The sequence below is a fragment of the Triturus cristatus genome, chromosome 3_1 (assembly GCF_964204655.1).
Source record: "Triturus cristatus chromosome 3_1, aTriCri1.1, whole genome shotgun sequence".
In the NCBI taxonomy this organism is placed as follows: domain Eukaryota; kingdom Metazoa; phylum Chordata; class Amphibia; order Caudata; family Salamandridae; genus Triturus; species Triturus cristatus.
In genome coordinates, this window is record NC_140583.1 from 404,905,402 (window position 1) to 404,929,388 (window position 23,987).

Sequence of the window (23,987 nt, forward strand, 5' to 3'; positions counted from 1 at the left end):
CCACGCAAACCATATACTAAAGAAGTGGTATAAGGACCACTGTCACGGAAATAGGATAGGCCTAGGCCTAGGGAATCGCTGGGGCTACACTACACTAGCAACAGTTAGGAAGTGGGAGGCCCACGGGATTCAGGTGCAGAGTGGAAACACTCACGCGTAATGCGTAAAAGTCGATAGAATTACTAGCAGTTAGAAATTAACAGTTTAAGGACACTTCTGAAGCAGCTAGACTCGGAAACTATACCCTAGGATAGTCACTACCCTTGTGAGCACCGAAGTACCCAAGTTACCTAGCCCACGGGCTGCGGGTGCATAGGTGTGAACTTGCGTCGGGTTTCATCGTGGACTTCTATGGATGCCTGAAGGAAAGTTGCTGACAGGCAGTCAGTGAAGAGTGTCCGGTGGATCCCAAGGCTGGGATCAAGAAGAGAGGAGACCTGCAAGCAGAAGGGACAGAGTCAAGGTCACTAGCCAGTGACCACGTGGGACCAGGAAGGAACCAGGCGATGTTGTGAAGATTGCAGGTGAAAGGTGAAGCTTGTCGCTGCAGCCACGGGTACCAGAAGACGTCGAGGACGACCAGGACCAGGAGGCGAGCTGTCCCACGAAGGCTCTTGCTGTCGGCGGCGTCGAAGTCGAACTAGGACTCACCAAGCCTTGGCAAGCGGAACCCACGAAGAACAGACGACTTGCTTCTGGTGCAGACCAGGAAGGTCTGGGGTGCTTCTCTTTTGCAAAGAAGCGGGAGCCAGTCTGGTGGAACCAAACCAGCGGTGAAGATTTCAGGATGCGTCGTCACAAAGGCCACTTAGCCACCGGGCAAGCAACCGGACAGACGCGGCAAGCAGGAAAATGCAGAAGAGCCCCACGCAGGACTCGTGGAGTGTGGGGGGCTGATCTTCGGTGCAGATGGTGCTTGGGGTTGGGGCTTCTCAATCCCCGGTGCACAACTTCGAGGGTGCCTCAGAAGCTGCGCTGGAAGATACTAGCCACTTTTCCCAGGTAGCCGGTCCCACGTCTCTCGTCGCCTCCACGGATCTCAGCTCGGCTGTGGATGTGGATCAGGGTCGGAGAAGTCTGGAAGTCAAGGCTCTGGTCGGGCTCTGCAGTCGGTCCCTCGTAGAACTTCAGCAAAGCAAAGGGTAGTCTCTTGATGGTGCCTGTTTGCACAGGGTAGCCACTCCTTGGCCACAAGGGAGATTCTTCAGTCTTCTTCTTTCGTCGAATGTCGAAGGTCCAGAGTTTCTGTTCAAGTTGCAGGTTCAGGATAATCTAATCTCCTGGGGCCCAGCTACCACTCTTATCCAAATCTGGGGGGCTGGGTTACCTGCTAGGTCACGCCTTATGGGTGGGACCTGGGAGGGGGGTGGTTACACCCCCTTCCCTTTGTCCAGTTTCGCGCCAGGACTGGGGCTGGAGTGCCCCAGCACCGGTTTGAACTGGACTATGCACGGGACACCTTGTGTGCCCCAGGCATGTCTCATTCTATTCATCCCTCCCTGCCCCAATACACTAAGGCCTGTCTGGGGTGGTGCTCGCACCTCCCAAGGCAGGAAACCTATTGTCCAAGCCTCCCTTGCCGGGATCACTCCCAGCAGCAGGAGGTCAGACTCGTGTCTGTGGCAGCAGCATCCATTTTGTGATGCTGGGGCTCTGGTTAACTTTAACCGGGTAAGTAGGTTACAACATGTCTTCTCCCTCTAGAAGGGAGGGATAATATCCTCATCCCCAGAAATGGGATGGGGGTATTATTCCAAAGTGTTAGACACCTTACACGACATGTTTTGATAAAGCCAAACCATAGTTACCATAACCGTTTAAGATTATAAGGCACTTTAGGAGTATATGGTAGGCTATATCATAGAACAGCTATAAGGACATGGTTCCGAAAGCTGCAGACAGGCTCAGCTCATGCTAGAGCACCATCTCACATATTACCAAGCACTCTGCCTCCAGGATTGTTAAGGCCTGCCATAGGAGTGACTGATAGGTACACATGTGTCTATATATAAGTTTGGTATAGGAATACTACACCTAAGCAAAGAGTGATTACACTACCTTGCTCCAGCTGAGTGATCAGCCAGTTGTGTCATAATGGAAGGCCAGGCCAGGGGTGGCATAATACATGCTGCAGCCCCTGGGAGGCCTAGGGTACACCTATGCCCTGGGTACCTAGGGTACACTGTACAGGGGCCAATAAGGTGATCCTATCCAAATAGGTTATGCACCTAAAGTACATAGTTCAATTTAGAGAGAGAACAGCAGGGCTGTGGGTCTGATTAGCAGGCCCACAGCCCCATCTAAGTCGAAAACCAGTAAAGCAAAAGCAAAAAGTGGGGGTGAACATAGAAAGCAGACCCTACTCTCCTACAGCGACGAATCGCCACCGTCGCTGCAATCGCTCTACCCAGCGAGTCCATGGTGTCAAGTCCATATCTAATGGAGTACCGTGCTGCATCACGCCCCTCAGCAAGAGCCTGGGCGAGCCGTGTCCTGGCCTCCTCAGGACGTTGGGGCAGCACGTCCACCACCGTATCCCACAGAGAGTGGGTGGAACGGTCCAAAAGGCACGCGGTATTAATGGACCGCAACCCAAGACTGAGGGAGGAAAACAGTTTCTTGCCAAACTGTTCCATCCTTTTGGATTCCCGGTCCGGAGGTGCGGACGGGAAGGCGGTTTGGGACGTGGAGGCCTGGATAACCAGACTCTCAGGGGTGGGGTGTACGGACAGAAAGCTGGGGTCGCCCGGAGCTGGGCGGTGGCGTCGGGCCACGTTCCGATCCACAGGAGAGACTGTGGAGGGCTTGGACCAAGTGCCCATCAGGACTTCGGTGAGGGCCTCATTAAACTGCAGCTGAGGCTCTGAAGAGCTTACTGGTGGTTGAAGCACCTCAGTGAGGAGGTTAGTCCTCACGGCCACTGCAGGGAGCTCCAGGCCCTGCGCAGCACCACAGCATACGTAGCACCCTCCTCCGTAGCCATGGAACGAGGAGAGATGAAACCAGTGTCAGGCGAAGTGTCTAGACCACTAGCGTCCCTCAGCTCATCTGCCCAGTCCTGACTTAACTGGCACTGCTGTGCCAGAGGGTCCTCAGACCCCTCCCAGTCCTCTCCTTCATCCGTGTCCTGGTAAACAGGTAGAAATGACGGAGCCGGGTCATAGGCGAAAGGCTCACCCATCGACGCCGGAGACGGCGCCGCTCCGACGCCGGACCCGGACCAGGCGCCAGGAGCGACACTATGGGGGTCGGCGCCAATGGAGGAGTCGTGAGGTCAACTGGTGTCGACAGGGACATAAGTCAGTGACAGACGTCACACGGCTTGAACCCGGGCATCCCTCACGGCACCAGGAGTCGAAGTCGGCTCGAAAAAGTTAGTCAAAAAAACGACTAATGGTACGCTCTTCTCGGATCTGCGCTTGCTGGCGCGGAAAAAAGAAGAACTGACGTCAGCGCCCGAGGGCGGCGTCTAAGTACTCCGACGACGTCATCCCGACGCCGACAACAGACGCGGAGCCGCAGACGACGCCTACCGACGCGCAGGGGTACTGCTGACGAAAAATCTTTCCGGATCCAGCCTGACGCCTGGGGATATTCTAAGGTAAGGAATCTAACTAACGTGTTTCTTTCAGATGCCGGTGGAATTGGCGCCGGGGAGGCATAACAAGGTTGACCGGCACCGATCCGGATCCAGGCCTGGAGCCAAGGGGGCCCTGCAGTACCGAGGCTGAAGCCACCGGCGTCGAAGGCCCAAGGCCCCCAGCTGAGTCCGCGGGGCCAAAAGGCACGCCGGTGGAGTGGGGCTGCTCACAGATGGCGAAGCTGGGCAGGGGTCGCTCCAGGTCCCTGGAAGTGGGGGAAATCCAGAGCCGACCCTTCAGGCTCTGCATGCGGAGCCGCGGTAGCGGCACCACCCGCATCCCTCCAAGCGTCAGCCATAGGATGGGTAGAAGTCGAAGAGCAATAATGCTTCTTCAACTTCTTCTTGTGCTTTGACTTACCTGACCCGAGTGCGATGACTTGGATGAAGAATGGTGGTGGCTCCGCCACCGATCCCCCAACCTCCTACACGACCGGGTCCTCGAACGGTGCGGAGCCGACTGCTGGGCATCGAGAAGCTTTCGGTCTTTAGATTCATGGACCGGCAGTCAGAGCATGACTTGAGGTCTTGGTCACGCTCCAGGCAGAAGAGGCACACTCGGTGGGGAACCGTCACAGACATCAGTCAAAAAGTGACTGGGGGTTCCGCTCCCTCTGGACCTGCGCTTGCTGGTATGGAAATCTAAAGAACTGACGTCAGCACGCCAGGGCGGCATCTATGTAGCTACCGCAACGTCATCCCGGTGACCACGATGCCGATGACGAATGCAGAGTCGACCGACGCCACCTTCTGACACGCAGGGGTACTGCTGACAAAAAACTTTCTGGATTCAGTCTGATGCCTGGGGGTAACTCTAAGGTAAGGAATCTATAAATAACTCTTTCTTTCAGATTCGGCCTTATCACTGGACAGGAGAGAGCCAACAAAGGGCATGTCCATCAGAGATGACTGGATATCCTCTGAGAGGTCAGTTGATTGCAACCTGGTGTGGCGGCATAGTGCCACTGTGGAGACTCAAACCCTGCCAAGCCAAACACTGGTGTCGAATCAACACCAGATGGTGAACTTTGCTGAATCCCTGCCATCAATATTGGCCTTGTTCAGTACGTCTCGAGCTTCTTCCAAGAACATGAGCAGCACTTGCATGACCGTGTCACACAAGGTGTGGGAGTATTGACTCAATATGCATGTGGCGGTCACCGACCACAATGCGAGGCATAGCAGTTGAGGCCTGTAACAGCAGACTCTTGGGTGTTGGGTGAGGAAAGCTGGATCCCCTGGAGTGGGGCAGTGTTGGTCTCCACGTGGACAGAGGGAAGCTGCAAATCAAGGACCTGCGCTCCCGTCCTCACCACCATAGTGAAGAATGTGCCTTCCTCCATGGCAGGTCTTGGAGGGGAGACCAGACCAGCATCTGGAGATGTGTCCTGTTTACTGGCATCTCCTAGTTCCTTATAGCAATTGTCATCTTGGTAGAAGATGGGCCATTACATCAGATGAATCAAAGTACTGGTCGGTAGCATCATCACCACCACCCCAAGTCCAATTCCACCCTAGGCCTGTCACAGGTTGATGTAGACCAAATTGAACTGGGGTTGATGTTGAGCAGTGATGCCGTCTCGGAGTAAGGCAGGACAATGGGGTCCAAGTCATTGTGAGGACACTCCAGCGTAGGTCTCAGCATTGTTCCAGATCTGAAGGTGGATTCAGAAGGCTCAGCTAGGGTACCACGAGGAGCCTGCTCCAATGCCAGCTGAGTCCTCTCGGCTCAGTGGGGCCTGAAGACACGTTAGAGGAAGGTGGGGGCCCAAATATAGACTCCTTGGCCACATAAAACTCCTTAAGTTGGGAAGGGGTTGCTCCGGCTCGGGGAGGGAGACGCAGAGTGGGCTCAGCCTCTGGCTCTGCAGTAGGAGTACGGGAGCGGAGCCTAGAAACACAAGATCAATGGGGGAAGGCTAAGTACTCTTGGACTTCTTGTGCCTCTTTGACTTACCCAATTTTGATGATGACCGATTGCGAACGAGACTCTGTGACCAGGTCGTTGATCTTCCTCTGGATCATGACTGGGAGCAACATAGTGCCGTGCTGCTAGGAGCTTCATCTCACGCTCCTGGATTGCCTTCGGGTGCATCGACTGACAGTGGGCACAGCCCTAGAGTCATGGTCTGACCGCAGACAGACCAAGTGGGGATCAGAAACAGACATATGTCAGTGGCATCCCCAACAAGGCTTAAAACCTGTGGGCTTGTAAGGGGACATGTCCCTAGCACACTGGGAGAAAGGTGCTCGAAACAATAAAGACATTTGTTTTAAAAAGATGGTCAAAAAGAGAATAGGATAGTTCTCCAGCACTGCGCTGCTAGCGCAGAAAGAAATGATCTAATGTCAGCATGCCATGGTGGCACTTTCCCAAATCACATAAAGGGTTTAGTACATAGCTATTTTGCAGATTCAAACCTCGTGAGGCCATAGTTTGTCATTGTTAGGTGCAAAGATTACATCTTTCACGTTCTCTATTTCTACCCATGAACAAAGAGGGGAGTCATTGTTGCATCAGAGATAACATAATATGTTGCACTGAGACTAAAAATGTTTCCAAATTAAAATTAAATGTTAATATTCATAATACCATAATTAATATAATTTACATCAAGTTCAGTAGTTTACCTTTACATCTCTGCTTTCAGGATGAGGCGGTGATTTCATTTGCATTATAGTGTAAAGAATATCGTGGATATGATTATTTAAATACAGAACCGGATTTGCTATGACAGTCTTTGTTGCTGCTATACTTGCTGAAAGCAAAGGTAGTGTTGTTGGCAATGGAAGCGGAGACTGCAGTTGCTTAACAGTAGTTTCCTGTAGAGAAAAAAACAGGGTCATTAAATATTACATTACCTGCACTCATATACATTCACAGTATTAAAACAACGAGTTACGATTGATTTCAATATTTGCTGAACACGAACTTGCGTCTCTTTTCATCCCAGTACCACATCTTTGCATGGGTGAGACTTGACCCTTGGAATTCATTTCAAGACCGGAGGCTACCATTATGCATAACATCTTTGTATACCACTTCGCAGCACCTTTAAAGAACTTCCAAACAATAAAATAATACAGGACTCTGTAGTAAAAACCCTTTACAAGCGCACACAGTATTACCGGTGAGAATTGGGCGCAGGCAGCAGAGCAGGGAAGAGTGCCTACTCACGCGCTGTTGCACAGCAGGAGAGGAAGCCTTGATGGTGCACGCGAGGAATCTCGCAAGAGTTGGGCATCATTCTGAATTGGGCCCAAATACATGTAGGTAATGGAGGATACACTGACGCATATCGGGGAATGTATATGCCAGTTTCAAAGTAACAGCAGGACTTGTTAAGGTAGCGTTTAATGAGCAAGGTTAGCGATAAGGTCTGATGAAAGGTTTAAGAGGGTTTGGACTAAGCAGATTATTAAGAGGTTTTCCATTGTTTGCTGTTAAGGGATAGATATTAGGCATATTAAGGATTATTCTTTTGGCCAGTGCTATTGAGTATGAAGTTACTGGTTTGGAGTCGTGGCAGAATGAAGACATCTGGTGTGATTTACAGTAAGGAAGAAGTGTGGTGATTAGTTCAGCAAGAATTGAGGAGTAAGGTGCAGGAGCCAGTTGACAGTATTTTAAAGAATAGGAAGAGAATAGACTTGAAGTCTGGTGAGGAGTTTTATTTCCTGTCAAAGAAGGAGGAGATAAGGAAAGAGGTCAAAAGTTAAGAAAGACGAAGCATTTGGAGAAGGGTTAAAGAACAAAGGATAGTTTGAACTCTATCAAAATAAGATGTGTCCTTTGTGGCACACAGGGAATGGGTGTCCTTAGTAGCACCCAGAGGAGAGGTGTCCTTTGCGGCATACATGGAGAAGAGAGTATAAAGGAAAAAGTTATCTGACATAGGGAGGTGAAAAGTGGGATGAGCACATATTACAACACGAAGATGTTTTTGATGAAGAGTTTCAGAAATTTGGGAGTGAAGGTAAGGTAGAGGTACTCAGTGATCCTTTGGGTGAGGAAATGTTTTCCCCATTTGGTATTAGTCATCCTAGGAGTGGTGACTGATGGACCATGTGGGTAGGTTCATAAAGGAATGGATACACAGACCTTTGGAAAAGAAGGTGAGGCGGGTAATGAGAGTGGAATACTCTAGGTCAGTTATTGTGGAAAAGGTGTCTAGTACACCCAAATTGGATCCTGAGTTGATAAGTTCTTCGATTCGGCTAGGGAGGTTATCCTAAGATGGGTCTGGTGCGCTTGTTGAAAATATGTCAGGACAAACTTATGGATGTATTGGGCCCTTTAGTCAGGATTTTAGAGATAGTGGAGAAGGTCCATCCTAATGAGACTTCTTTAGATGTGGAGTTAATCAGAGGATGGAGTCAACGAGAAGCGGTAATGTTAGGGAATGTGAACACCGGCTTGCTGGCGGAGAAAAGAAAGGCTATATTCATGAAGATAAGTCCCAAGTTAAAGGAACATGGCTCCGAGAGAGCCCAGTGAAGATGCTAAAGGCTTGCTATGTGGTGAGAGCCTGGTAAAAAGCCTGGGAAATTACATAACTACGTTTATGACCCTGGATAAGGCTCAATCAAACATGAGAAGAGTTTTTGGTAGGGGAGTTTTTTGTAGTCCCAGTAGAACGGGACCCACTACTGGCCGAGGGTTACAAAGTTCCCAATACTACAATTAGTATGGAGGAAAAGGTTATCAGTCCTCAGCAGGTGTCTTTCCTAGTCGGAGAAGATCTGGGAGAGCTGGAAGGGGAAGCTTTTCTCGAGGATGGGGCCAGAGTTCAACAGCATTCCAAGGCTAGTATGGGGATAATTTCTGGTTCTTTCCAAGGGAAAGTAGGGGTCGTTGAGAAATTTCAAGAACAAGTAAAGAAATATAACACGGGACCCCTGGATTTTGGAAACGATTCAATGGTTTATGATGGAGTTTGTAGAGTTGCAGCATCAAACAGGAGAGCCAAGGGAATTGACGATAACAGAAGAACATAGGAAGGAAGTAGACTTGGAGACAGTCAATGATTCAGAAGGATGATGTAGAACGAAATAGAAGAGGCAGAAAAGTGCTTCCAAAGTACAATCTTCTTGGTCAGGAAAAAGGACAAAGGTTAGAGACCAGTGAAAAACCTCGGAGTTAAAAAAGTATTTGGTTTACAGGCATTTCAAAATGGAGGGATTTAATTGGCTGAGGGATCTGTTGCAAAGGAACGATTGGTTGTTGAAGTTAGACTTGAGGGATGCGTACTTCACTATTCCTATTCGGAAGAAGAGTCGGAGGTTTCTGTAGATCCATTGGAGAGGCCATTTGTACCAATTTCGATGTCTTTCGTTTGGACTTTAAACATCCCCTTGGTGCTTCACGAAGGTGATGAAAGTGGTAATTCCAGGTTTTCGAGAAAAGGGTATTTGGAGTATAGTGTGTGTAGGAAGGTGGATATCTGACTATGGTTACCCCCAACTTTTTGCCTAGTGTCTAGCTGGTTTTTCGACTTAGTTGGCCTGAGATCCTGCCATTCAGGGTCTCAGGCTGTCTGCTCTCTCTTTAAAATGGACTCCATGTACCCTAGGTACATACCCAATTGGTAAGGGTCACCTTATTGGACCCTGTACAGTGTACCGTAGGTACCCGGGGCATAGGTGTACCCTAGGCCTCCCAGGGGCTGCAGCATGTATTATGCCACCCCTGGCCTGGCCTTCCAATCAGACAAAACTGGCTGATCACTCAGCTGGGGCAAGGTCGTGTAATCACCCCTTGCTTAGATATAGTATACCTATATCTACCCTTAAAATAGACACATGTGTACCTGTGAGCCACTCCTATGGCAGGCCTTAACAATCCTGGAGGCAGAGTGCTTGGTAACATGTGAGATGGTGCTCTAGCATGAGCCTAGGCTGTCTGCAGCTTTCGGAACCATGTCCTTATAGCTGTTCTATGATATCGCCTACCATATACTCTTAAAGTGCCTTATAATCTTAAACGGTTATGGTAACTATGGTTTGGCTTTATCAAAACATAAAGTGTAAGGTGTCTAACACTTTGGAATAATACCCCCATACCATTTCTGGTGATGAGGATATTATTCCTCCCTTCTAGAGGGAGAGACATGTTAAAATCCTACTTTGCTGTTTAACTCTGATCAAAACCTCAGCATCACAAAATGGATGCTACTGCCACAGACACGAGTCTGACCTCCTGCAGCTGGGAGCCCTCCCAGCCAGGGAGGCCTGGACAATAGGTTTCCTGCTTGGGGAGGTGCTAGCACCTCCCCAGACAGACTTTAGTGTATTGGGGCAGGGAGGGCTGAAAGGAATGAGACATGCCTGGGGCACACAAGGTGCTCCATGCATAGTCCAGTTCAAACCGGTGCTGGGGCACTCCAGCCCCAGCTCTGGCGCGAAACTGGACAAAGGAAAGGGGGTGTAGCCACCCCCCTTCCTGGTCCCTTGCAGGTAGCCCAGCCCACTAGCCCAGTATATCAGTAGCTAGCTGAGCCCTGCTAAATTAGATTAACCTTAATCTGCAACTTGAACAGAAACTCTGGACCTTCGACATTCGACCTCAGGAAGAAGACTGAAGAAATCTCCCTTGTGGCCATGGAGTGACCACCCTGGGCAACCAGGCACCATCCAGTGACCGCTGCTTGCTTTGAGACTGATCCTACGAGGGACGACTGCAGAGACTGACCAGTGCCGAGACTTCCAGACACCTCTGACCCAGATCCACATCTGCAGCGAAGCGGAGACCCGTGGAGGCGACGAGGGACGTGGGACCGGCGACTTGGGAAAAGTGGCTAGTAACTGACTAGCGCGACTTTCGAGGCTTCCTCAAAGCTGTGCTTGGGGAATTGAGAAGCCCCCATCCCGAGCACCATCTGCAAAGAAGATCAGCTCCCCACACTTCACGTGTTCTGCGTGGGGCCCTTCTGCACCTGAGTTGCTCGACGTGTTGTCCGGTTGCTGGCCCGTTGGCTAGTGACCTCTACGACGACGAACCTTTGTTTTCATCTTGCTCCTCTGTGAAAGAGAAGCACCCCAGACCTTCCTGGTCTGCACCAGAAGCAAGTCCTCCATTCTGCGTGGGTTCCGCTTGCCAAGGCATGTTGGGTCCTAACTCGACATCGCCGACAGCAAGAGCCTTCGTGGGACAGCTCACCTCCTGGTCCTGGTCATCATCGACGCCTCCTGGTACCCGTGGCTGCTGCGACAAGCTTCACCTCTTCACCTGCATCTTCACGACATCGCCTGGTTCCTTCCTGGTTCCTTCCCGGCTCCTGGCTGGTGACCTAGACCCTGTCCCTTCTGCTTGCAGGTATCCTTCCTTCTTGATTCAATCCTTGGGATCCACCGGACACTCTTCACTGACTGCCTGTCAGCAACTTTCCTTCAGGCATCCATAGGAGTCCACGACGAAACCAGACGCAAGTTCACACCTATGCACCCGCAGCCCGTGGGCTAGGTAACTTGAGTACTCCGGTGCTCACAAGGGTATTGACTATCCTAGGGTCTAGTTTCCAAGTCTCGACTTCCTAGCTATTCCAGAAGTGTCCTAAAACTGTTAAATAACTTCTATTTCTATCGACTTTTACGCATTACGCGTGAGTGTTTCCACTCTGCACCTGAATCCCGTGGGCCTGCCACTTCCTAACAATTGGTAGTATAGTGTAGCCCCAGCGATTCCCTAGGCCTAGGCCTACCCTGTGTTCGTGACAGTGGTTCTTATACCACTTACTTAGTATATGGTTTGCGTGGCCCCTAGGGCCTAACTGTATTACTTACCTGTTTGACTTAATGTATGCTTAAATAAGACTGTGTTGTACTTACCTCGAATCTCATAAAGAGTGCTGAGGGTTTGACTAGAATAAATACATTCTATTTTTATATATATCTGTTGTGGTGTCCTTTCATTTGGTATTCAAGGGATTACATATAGTATAACAGCTGGCTTCACATGCCATACAGAGTTTAGCCTAAGACTGCTCTTGTCCATGCTACCACTAGGATAGCTGGTCTATAAGGTTGACTTTACAACCAATCAACATAAGGGTTGTTTGGACTGATACAAGGTGTACACTAGAATTAGTGACATCATATATCAGGCCAACTTCTCACAGTGTTGATAATGTATCAGGAGCTGAAGAGACTAAAGGAAGATCTAGTGCAGGTGAGGGGTTTGATGGAAGGCTTAGAATTTATTGTAAACAGAGAGAAGTCTGTTTTGGAGCCAACGCAGAAGTTTGAGTTCTTAGATTTCTAGATGTATATGAGGGAGATTATTTTACAACTCTCAGAGAAGAAGATGAAGATAGTAAGGAAGGAGAGTTTCCATTCGTTGAGGAATGAGTTTCTGTCTTTAAGAGATTTGGCACAGATGATAGGTCTGTTGTCATCTTCAATATAGGTAATTTTACCGGGTCTTCTACATTATCGAGCTTTACAGAGGTTGAAAGGGGATGCCTTGAGAAAAGGGCTTTGGTATGGGGACAGGATTTTCCTGAGTGCAAAAGCGAAGGAAGAATTAAGTTGGTGGTTGGACAATATGCAGGCTTGGAATGACCATGACATTTTCAGATGTGTTCCGGATTATGTGCTAGAGATGGATGTGAGCCTGAGAGGTTGGGGTGCACGGTTAGGGAGACAGGAGGAATTTGGACAGAGGCGGAAGAACAAGTTACTTACCTTTGGTAACGATATATCTGTAAGAAACATTAGTTAGTTAGATTCCTCACCTTAGAATATCCCCAAGCGTCAGGCTGGATCAGGAACGATTTTTCGTCAGCAATACCCTTGCGCGTCGCTAGGCGTCGTCTGCGGCTCCACGTCCGTCATCGGCATCGTGATCTCCAGGATGACGTCGTCAGAGTACTTAGACGCTGCCACCATCGCGCGCTGACGTCAGTTCTTGTACATAGCTTTCCGCGCAAGGAACGCAGAGCCATGCAAGAGCCCGACACTGGTGCCAAAAATCTAGGGCCCTGAAAGGGATGACCTTAACCCTAGATATCGGTTCGCAGAACGGAGAGCATGGGTGTGGCGGTGAGGAATCTAACTAACTAATGTTTCTTACAGATATATCGTTACCAAAGGTAAGTAACTTGTTCATCTGAAAGAAACACGTTAGTTAGATTCCTCACCTTGGAATAGATACCCCAGCAATACCAACCCCGGTAGTGGGTCTGCAAACTAAGATCACACCAGGAAGTCCTGGAGAACGGAACGGCCAAAGAAGCCGTCTCTCCGGACTTGGCTGTCCAGGCAATAATGTTTGGCAAACGTGTGCAGCGAGGCCCACGTTGCTGCCTGACAAATCTCCTGCAAGGGGACTCCCCGGCCCAGGGCAGTGGTCGCCACTGTGGCCCGAGTGGAATGGGCCCTCAGCCCCACAGGAGGTTCCTTCTTAGCTAAGGAATAACAGGCCTTGATACACAAAACGACCCACCGAGAGATGGTTCGCTTGTGCACCGCTCACCCCTTCTTAGCGCCCACGTAGCCAACAAAGAGTTGGTCGTCCACCCGGAACTGTTTTGTGCGGTCCAGATAGAAGGACAGCGCCCGTTTTGGGTCCAGACGGTGGAGCCTCTCTTCCTCTTTCGAGGGATGCGGAGGCGGAAAGAAGGTGGGCAGTGTAACAGACTGCCGATGTGAAAGGCAGTTACCACCTTAGGGAGGAAGGAAGGACGAGTCCTGAGAACAACTTAGTCCGGATGGACAGAAAGGAAAGGGGGCTTAGAAGATAGAGCCTGGAGCTCACTCACCCGTCTAGCAGAGGTGATGGCAACCAGGAAAGCAGTCTTAAGAGTCAGAAGACGAAGGGGACAATTATGAAGTGGCTCAAAGGGAGCGCACATCAGATAGGCCAACACTAGATTCAAATCCCACTGAGGCATTACGAAAGGGACAGGAGGAAACATGTGAGTAATGCCCTTAAAGAATTGAGAAACAACAGGGGGTTTAAAAAGAGAAGGCCGATCAGGAAACCGTAAAAAAGCAGAAATAGCCGAAAGGTATCCCTGGAGGGTGCCCAGAGCACAGCCCTGCTGGGCCAGGGAAAGAAGAAAGAGGAGAACCTCAGAAAGAGGGGCAGAAAGGGGATCCACAGCCTTTGCTGTGCACCATACCACAAATTTGTTCCACCTGAAGGCGTTTACCGATTTTGTGGAGGGACGCCTGGCTGCCAGAATAACATTACAGACTTCAGGAGGCAAGTCAAATGGCATCAACTGCCGCCGTTTAACATCCACGCATGGAGGTGGAGGCTGGACAGGTTCGGGTGGAGGACCGTCCCCTGCTGCTGAGACAGAAGGTCCTCTTGAAGAGGCAGTCAAACCGGGGGATCGATCAATAGACTGAGTAGCTCAGGATACCAGTATCTTCGTGCCCAATCTGGAGCCACAAGGATGACTTGGGCCCGGTTGCGCCTGATCTTCTTCTGCACTCTGGGCAGAAGTGGTATAGGCGTAAAGGCGTACAACAGACAGCAACTCCACTTGTGACGAAAAGCGACTCCGAGCGAGTGCCGCCTTGGAAATTCCAACGCGCAGAACTGCTGACATTGCGCGTTCTCTTCGCTGGCGAGTAGATCTAACCAAGGCTCTCCCCACTGCCGAAAGAGGCCTTGCACCACCACGTCCGAGTTTGTCCGCCCTGGCGTTCAGAGAGCCCGCCAGGTGTTGAACCACCAGGGTGATGCCCTGATGTTCCAGCCATGTCCAGAGGCGGAGAGCCTCCTGACAAAGGGTCCATTACCCCACCCCGCTCTGTTTGTTGCAATACCACATGGCGGTGGTGTTGTCCGTGAACACCTGCACTACACTTCCCCGGACAGAGGGAAGGAATGCCTTCAGTGCAAGCCGGATCGCCCGGACTCAGCCGGAGACCAGAGGCCTCTGATCTCCGCCTCTCCCATGTGGCCCCCACCATCCCAGGAGGGACGCATCCGTCACCGCTACATGCTCCGGTTGGGGTATGGAGAGGGATCTGCCACTGAACCAATCGCGGTCCGTGAGCCACCACTGCAACTGTCTTGCAGTTCCCTCTGAGATCAAGACGTGGTCGGACAGGTTGCCCCAATGCTGGGCCCACTGGAACTTCAGGTCCCACTGCAGAGCCCGCATCCGCCACCTGGCGTGATGTACCAGCAGGATGCAGGAGGCCATCAGACCCAGTAGCCGCAGTACCAACCTGACCGAAACCTGGGATAAAGGCTGAAAGATCGCAATCAGAGCCTGAGTATCCCGAACCCGCGGTTCCGGAGGATAGACCCGGAACTGCGCCGAGTCCAGAACCGCTCCGATGAAAAGGAGTTTCTGAGAGGGACTCAGATGCGATTTCGGCACGTTGATGGAGAACCCCAGCAAATGCAGAAGGTTGGCCGGAGTCTGGAGGTGGGAGGTGGGAGACGACTGCCTGGGGCAAGCCCGCCTTCAACAGCCAGTTGTCGAGATAGGGGAAGACTGGAACCCCTAATCTGCGCATATGAGCTGCGACCACCGCCATCACTTTTGTGAACACCCGAGGGGCACTGGTGAGGCCGAAGGGGAGAACGGTAAACTGAAAGTGCTCGTGGCCTACCGTGAACCGCAGGTAACGCTGGTGGGCCGGCAGGATGGGGATGTGGAAATAAGCGTCCGCAAGTCCAACGCTACCATCCAGTCTCCAGGGTCTAGGGCAGCCAGAACCTGAGCTAAGGTGAGCATCTTGAACTTCTCCTTCCGGAGGAAGGCGTTGACGCTCCTGAGGTCCAAGATAGAGCGTAGGCCTCCTTTGCCCTTCATGGGAACCAGAAAGTAATGGGAATAACAACCCCGACCTACTTCTGGGCCAGGAACGCGCTTGATGGCCCCCTTGGCCAAGAGGGACGTAACTTCCTCCTGTATTAGTTGCAAGTGACCCCCAGACATGCGGTGGTACTGCGGTGGCATGGCTGGAGGGGTCGCCTCAAAGGGGAGGGAGTAGCCCCTTCAGTCGATTTGCAGCACACACCTGTCCGATGTGATGGTAATCCAGTGGAGCAGGTGATGGCTAACTCTGCCTCCCACTGAAGTGGAATGTACCTGAAAGCTCGGACTAGGAGGGCTTTGAGGCGGATGCTGCTGGGGCATATGTGGACGGACCGGTTTGTTGTCCCCCTGCTCCGCCTCGGCGGAATCCACGTCCGCGTTGAGGCTGGTTCTGCGGCCTGTGGCTAGACGGACATGAGGGGGCGCCCCTTCCTTGGCCACGAAAGGGACGAAAAGCGGAAGTTTGCCGGCGTGGGGCCGAGAGGCCCATGGACTTGGCCGTGGCCCTGGAGTCCTTAAAGCGCTCCAGCGCTATCCGCTTCGTCACCAAAAAGGCAACGGCCATCGAAGGGCATGTCCATGAGGGTGCTCTGGACATCCTCGGAGAAGTTCGTGGATCTCAGCCAGGCGTGGCGACGAATCGCCACCGTGGTCGCAATTACAGTGCCTAGCGGGTCCGTTGTGTCCAGTCCACATCGGATTGAATACCGTGCCACATCCTGCCCCTCGGAAAGAGCCTGGGCTAGCCGTGTCCGGGCCTCCTCCGAACACTGGGGCAGCACGTCCGCCACCGTATCCCACAAGGAATGGGTGTAATGGTCCAAAAGGAACGCGGTGTTGAAAGACCGCAACCCCAAACTAAGGGAGGAGAACAGCTTCTTCCCAAACTGTTCCAACCTTTTGGATTCCCGATCCGAGGGAGCGGACGGAAGGCGTTCTGGGAGGTAGAGGCCTGGATAACCAGGCTCTCGGGGGTGGGGTGCAGCGACGGAAAACTGGGGTCGCCGGGTGCAGGGCGATGGCGCCGGGCCACGTTCCGGTCCACAGGAGGGACTGTGGAGTGCTTGGACCAGGTGCCCATCAGAACGTTGGTCAGTGCTTCATTGAACTGCAGCAGAGGAGCTTACTGGCGGTTGAAGCACTTCAGTGAGGAGATTAGTCATCATGGCCACAGCAGGGAGCTCTAGCCCGAGGGTTTCGGCTGCCTTGCACAGCACCACCGAATATGTAGCACCCTCCTCCGTAGCCACGGAGGAAGGAGAGATGAAGCCAGTGTCAGGGGAGGTGTCAAGACCACTGGCATCCCCCAGTTCTTCTGCCCAGTCCTGAGATAACTGGCACTGCTGTGCCAGAGGGTCCTCAGACCCCTCCCAGTCGTCCCCATCATCCGACTCCTGGTATACAGGTGGAAGGGTCGGAGCCGGGCGGAAGATGAACCGGTCATCCATCGGTGCAGGATACGGCGCCGGGCCCAGACCGGGACTAAACCTGGGTATGGCGTCGTCCGAAGGCGTCACCGGGGGCTGCACCGGAGGGGTCGGCGCCGGCAGAGGGGTCGTAAGGTGGACCAGCGTCGACCGGGATCCAGGCCTGGATCCCACGGGGCCTACGGCGTCGGGACCGAAGTCGATGACGGCGCCGGGGCCGGAGCCGCCGGTTCGCTAGGCCTCCCAGTCGAGCCTGTGGGGCCCGAAGGCGCGCCGGCAGGCGTTGACGTCCGAGCCAGACTCCTCATGGCCACGAGGAAGTCTCTGATCTCCGCCGGAGTCGCGTCTGACCCAGGGACCGGAGGGCATAGGGGCGGACGCGACTCCCGCTGCTCCGACGGAGCCGCGCGGGTGGTGCCACCCGAACCCTCTGCCGAGTCACGCGACCGGCGAGGGGAGTCAGAAGAGCGATGTCGCCTCTTTGACTTCTTCTTACTGTGCCTCGACTTACCGGAATGTGAGGACTTCGACCCGGACGAGCGGTGATGGCTGCGGCTCCGTGACCGGTCCCTCGACCTAATCGTCGAAGCTGACATCCGAGATTTGCGGCCTTAGGATCTGCAGTGGGCTTGGGACACGAGCTGCGCCATAAGTGCGGCCTACTCCACGTGGCCGGCCTGAAGACTCCTCTGCCTGGGGCCATATCTTTCGCATCATCTTTAGGTATGAAGGGACACTGCATCAGCTACGAACTCTCACGGAGGCCTGCGCCCTCTTACACCTTGACATCCCAGATATCTCTGAGTGCCAGCAGATGTCCCGCAAACACCAACGATCACCATGGAAGAAAGTGACAGGCGGGCGACGTGGGTCTAGACCGGATCCTGACACCATCAGCAAGGAGAGGTAGGCAGTGTTGCAGGGCCCTTCCTCCGGAGTCTCTGCCCTGTCTACTCCGTGACCTAGCAAAGAACATGCCCCTAAGGGTTGGGGCGAGCTAGGTGAGGACTCAAGTGAGGCGGCGGAGGAGTGGTGGATACCTGGTTTGACTTAATGACTTATCAACCACAGGTTCCATCTCCGCCGAATATGCCTCATACCAACTCGGAGTTAACGGACTCAGATACAGTTATTGTTCTTCTCTTGGTTCACTGTATCCTTTATGATATTCACAGGGGTTTTTCTGTATTCTTTCACTTCTTCTCCTGCGCACCAACCTAGATTAATGTCAGGTGGCAAACTACCCAGAGTCCTCTCAATAGACTACACTTGGGGGGTGGGCCACGTGCTAGAACGGTCACGTGGGCAGGGAGCTGGACCACAGGTGGTACAAATAGGATGCATATTGTAGGAGAGTAGGGTCTGCTTTCTATGTTCACCCCCACTTTTTGCTTTTGCTTCACTGGTTTTCGACTTAGATGTGGCTGTGGGCCTGCTAATCAGACCCACAGCCCAGCTGTTCTCTCTCTAAATTCACACTATGTACTTTAGGTACATAACCCAATTGGTAAGGATCACCTTTTTGGACCCTGTACAGTGTACCTTAGGTACCCAGGGCATAGGTGTACCCTAGGCCTACCAGGGGCTGCAGCATGTATTATGCCACCCCTGGCTGGCCTTCCATTATGACACAACTGGCTGACCACTCAGCTGGGGCAAGGTCGTGTAATCACCCCTTGCTTAGGTGTAGTATTCCTATACCTACCGTATATATAGACACATGGGTAACCTATCAGTCACTCCTATGGCAGGTCTTAACAATCCTGAAGGCAGAGTGCTTGGTAACATGTGAGATGTGCTCTAGCATGAGCTGAGCTGTCTGCAGCTTTCGGAACCATGTCCTTATAGCTGTTCTATGATATCGCCTACCATATACTCTTAAAGTGCCTTATAGTCCTCGCGTTTATGGTAACTATGGTTTGGCTTTATCAAAACATGTCTAACACTTTGGAATACTACCCCCACACCATTTCTGGCGGTGAGGATAGTATTCCTCCCTTCTAGAGGGAGAAGACATGTTGAAGACCTACTACCCGGTTAAAGTTAACCAGAGCCCCAGCGTCACAAAATGGATGCTGCTGCCACAGACACGAGTCTGACCTCCTGCTGCTGGGAGTCCTTCCAGCGAGGGAGGCTTGGACAATAGGTTTCCTGCCTTGGGAGGTGCTAGCACCACCCTAGACAGGCCTTAGTGTATTGGGGCAGGGAGGGATGAATGAAACGAGACACTGCCTGGGGCACACAAGGTGTCCCATGCATAGTCCAGTTGACAATCCAGTCAAGCGCAAGGCGAATGTATTCTACCTAGAGCATACGGAGGGACATTTGCCTACTGCAAGAAACTAATTTACTAATAAAAGACACTCCTCGCACGCGTTCCCCGAAGTTCCCCAGGCAATATTGGTCCTCAGATCAGTCCAAGAGGAACGGGGTAGCCATACTACTTGCCCAGAGATTCCAGGGAAGGGTGATAGAGACCATTGCTGAACAAAGAGGTAGAGCGTTAGGGATGAGAATCCAGTAGGGTGGCACACAGTTCACGGTGAAGTCTGTTTATGCCCCAAACGAGCGCCCAGAATGCTTCCTTCTCAACTATCTTCCGAAGGTGTTGGCTACACCCGACAAGGAAGTAGTGATAGGGGGAGACCTGAATTTAGTAATGAACTCGGACATGGACCGCTCCGGACAGCGCACAAATCAAGCAGGGGCACTTTCACAAGCGGGACAGCAATGGCTTATCAACAATACACTTAATGTCATATGGAGGCAGATACACACCTCTACCAGGGACTATACATACTTCTCGGCAGCTCATAAGACATATGCCCGAATTGATCACTTCCTAATCAAGGATGCCCTGCGGGGAGCTTTGGTGGAGACTACGATCTTTCTGACCATGCGCTGATCACGCACTCGCTGAACCTAAATGCCTCCCAGCCACGCCAACCTCATTGGCGCCTCCGGGACGTGTTGTTACATTCAGAGCACATTACAATGGCGCGATTGGCAACGCTTGGAGGTTCCCTTACAGATAATGACGGTGAAGGCGTGCGTCCAGCCTCGCTCTGGAAGGCAATCAAACTGGAAGGAACATAGAAAAGAGATGGAGACACCGGTGGCGGAGTTAGAATCTATACACAGGCGCCCCTCGGGTGTGGCGAGAACTAGAGCGCAAGTGACTTCCCGCAGACCAGACCTAGACATAGACCTAGACATAGACCTAGACATAGACCTAGACCTACGCTTTGCTGCTCCTGCGACATACATTTTTCCTTAGTAGCCACCGGTCAGGCCGCATGTTTGCCCACAAACTAAGGCAAAAGGAGATTTCAGGGTCGATCGTGGGTGTTAAAACTCCCTCAGGGGTAGTGGTTCATACGGATTCAGAGGTCGCAGAGGCCCCCAGGGGATTTTATTCCAAACTCTACTCTGGAGATGACTCCCCCAGTGGGGATATAGCTGCTTACTTCCAGTGTTTGCAACTGTCCAAGTTGCCGGTAGACGCGGCCAACCACATTGATCGCCCTATCGATGTAGATGAGGTAATCACTGCAATAGCCCGCCTCAAAAATAGGGAAGTCTCCAGGACCAGACGGATTTACTCTTTAGTTTTATAATGTTGCTAGGTCCTTGCCCCTGCCCTAATGAGGATCTTTAATTCCTTTCTTGACACTGGAGCACTTCCCGACTCGTTCACAGAGGCCTCAATTTCGGTAATACGGAAACCCACAAAAGATCCCCTAGAACGTGCACCTTATCGACCGAAAGCATTGCTTATCGTCGATGCTAACCTTTTCACGGGCATCTTGGCGGCACGCATCAACCCGTACATGCTGGGCCTCATTGACCTGGGCCAGGCCGGGTTTATCCCTACTAGACAGTGCGGGGACAACACGAAACACCTCATTCACCTCACGGATCTCATTGCTGGCTCCCGATGGGAGGCCCTCTTGCTATCTGTCGACACTGAGAAGGCCTTTGATAGGGTCCATTGGCCTTTTTTAATGGAGACGCTCCGCCGGTTTGGGGACAGATTTCTTGGCTGGCTCGGTTGCATATACAAAACGCCAAGAGCATCAGTCAGGGTCAACGGGATCTCTTTGGGGCTCTTTACAATATGTAGGGGGACTCGACAGGGGTGCCCGCTCTCCCCCTTACTGTTTGCCCTGTATATGGAGCCGATGGCTTAGAGGATCAGAGACAACCTAAGAATCTTCGGAATTCGCCTAGGGGCAGACACACATACTATCAGTTTATATGCCGACGATGTGATTTTGTCACTGACGAACCCGGCGACTTCCGTAGCGGCTCTAGTCGACGACTTTTCTTGCTTCAGCACTGTCTCGGGATTCAAGGTGAACCTTCACAAGTCCCAAATTCTTAATCTATCCTTGCCCCCGACCACTGAGGAGGTCTTAGCTAAACAATATCCATTCTCCTGGGCCAGCCAGCACATACCATACCATACTTAGGAATTCTCCTGGCATGCACCCCTGACAGAACTTTGTTAGCTAACTATAACCCACTACTACCCCAGAATAACAAGACACTGGCAACATGGACACACTCTGGCCTCTCCTGGTCAGGACCTACTGCCACAGTCAAGATGATGATCCTGCCACATATACTGTACGTCTTTTGAACTATTCCCCTGAAGCCCCCTCCGGCCACTTTGCGGAGCCTCAAACGAGCTGTAAACTGCTTCATCTGGGGTGGGAAGCAGCCGCGTCTCAGTTTCGCATAAATCGCAAATAAGAAATCTGATGGGGGATGGGATTCCCAGTGGTTTCGCGATACTTCCAAGCTTCTCAGCTGCGTTTAGTTTTAGAGTGGAACTACCCTTTAACAGAGAAACCTTGGACATTTATTGCTCAAACGTTAGTGGGCAGAAATATCTGGCGTGAACTCTGGTTCCCCCGGAAGGACAGAGCTTGGGGTATGTACTCTTCTCCTGTCACGGCAACTGCTATAAAGGTGTGGGATGCCACAGCGATCCAACATGGGCTTACCACTTTCTCCTCCCCAATGACTCCTCTGATTGACAACCCGAATTTCCCGCGGGGTTGTGACTATTAACCCTATCAGCGCTAGCGTGAGATGGAATGTAAGAGGGTGGGCTCCCTTTTTGATCAGAGGGGACGTATTCCCTTTGCTCAGCTCCAGGTGGATTATGCAATCCCAGCAGTGGACTGCTACATGTACCAACAAGTGCAACACTGGGTAACATTACCAGCAATGAGACCAGGGGCCTCGCAATGGTTAACATCATTTGAAAAGTGGCTCATCGCGAAAGAAGTTGACAAGCGCCTAATATCGGAGCTCTACGTATTCCTCTTCCCGGGCACTTCTTCTGCAAAGACTAAGGGACAGTTAAGGTGGGAGGAGGAACTAGGCAGACAACTCACTAGCAAAGAATGGCAGGACATCTTTCACAGAGTGCACCACACGACATATCAGGCACGGAGGCAGCATATAAGGTGGCCACATATTGGTATCGAACTCCGGCCCAACTCAATCACTGGAATAAAGATCGCCCGGCATACTGCTCGCGGGGCTGTGATCGGACTGGGTCCCTAGTACATCTTCTATGGCATTGTCCCAAACTAGTGCGATATTAGGATCTAATTCTACAAGATATTAATGAGGCTTTCGATACGCACATCCCATACTTCCCCGCATACACGCTGCTAGGTCTTCCCAACCGCTTGACCTTCCCTTTGCGCTCCTTGAGATGGAGACAGATAGCCATAGCCTTGAACGCCGCGCGCCTAGAGTTGTTACTACACTGGGGGTCCGAGAAAGTCCCAGATCACTCTGCCTGGCTTAGACTATTATGGATGGTATTGGGCATGGAACGGTTATCGTTGGTGGCAGACAACAAAACCAACATTTTTCAGGAAATATGGGCTACCTTTATAAACATCCTCAGTAAGGAGTTCAGAGAAGTAACCTGCCCTAAGTTTCTGCAGGTTTTACCCCTCACTGACATAGACCAGCTGCATACGCCGTGCTGAATAGCAAACAGGGGCTCCTACGTAATCTCCAAGTGGGGAAGAGACGAGGTGCAAAGGAGATTGGGTGGGTGTGGGAGGGAGGTACTGCTTCTCTTTAATCTTTCTTCCTCTTTCCTCTCCTCTCTTGAAGGCACGTTACTAGTTCTTATACCTGGGCAAGCGACAAGCTTTGCTAACGCAGGGCTCAAGCTAGCTCGAGAGTTTGAAGATTATAGAGCATACCCCAGATGAGTAGACTAATGTAGCCCTTAGTCCACGCTGCCTGCCTCTGGGTTGTTGGCTTATAGCTGTGTTAATTCCATGAGGCTGGTGTCTACACTATTGGCTGCTGACAATATTTGAAATTTGATCTTCTCTTCTCTTGATACTGTGCCTTGATGCAAACCAATAAAAAGAGTTATTCCATAAAGAGGAAGAGTTGTCTGAGTTGGGGCTATTTATGGTCTACAGTGTTCTGGATTGTTTGTTTGAAAGTTCTTTAAAGGTGCTGTGGAGTGGCATTAAAAATATGTTATACATAACGTTAGCCTCTGTTTATTTAATGAAATCTTGATTCTCTATTCATTTCAATCCGAGAATCGCCATGGTAGGTCTACCATTTAATATTTAATACAAACGCTGACCACATAGTCGCCAGATCCATGAGGCGAGTGAGAGAAGAGTAATATTCAGCTGAATAATTCTCGACGGCGTTGATGCGTGACTGGGAATAAATTAACAAATTTAATTCAGACAAAATTGGATGTCACCTACTCAACTGCTCAAAAAACTTACTGAATGTGTGGTCTCAAAGATAGGAATATTAGCCACATGCCAGCAGGATCAACACAAACATGATGCATCTTTTAATTTTTGCTTACATATATAGTCTAAAATCGCCCCCCGATTCCCAATACTGCTGCACTCTCTTGTGAAGCTGTTCTTCTATTCATGCAATCACACAAATAAACTAGCAATATCAAAGATGAGATTGAAGGACTTAACTAGGTCATAAGGTTCCCTCTCTGCAACTGTAAACTGGCTTCTGAAGCCTCTTTAACTAGGTAGCTTGGTCGAGCAGTGAAGGCCTAGCTCAGTGTCAAAGTAAAGTCGAGGGACAAGAACAACAGAATTTCTCACTGTG

At 51.3% G+C, this 23,987-nt stretch overlaps 1 protein-coding gene across 3 annotated transcripts in view; it reads right to left on the reverse strand.

Moving 5' to 3' along the window:
- The window catches only part of DMXL2 (Dmx like 2), a 2,034,639-nt gene that overhangs the window by 989,297 nt on the left and 1,021,355 nt on the right, over positions 1-23,987 (reverse strand). For all 3 annotated transcript variants that reach the window (XM_085644194.1, XM_085644192.1, XM_085644193.1), the window contains exon 25: positions 6,272-6,463. In XM_085644194.1, coding sequence (XP_085500320.1) covers positions 6,272-6,463 — 192 coding nt within the window. The remainder of the gene's footprint in view (positions 1-6,271; positions 6,464-23,987) is intronic.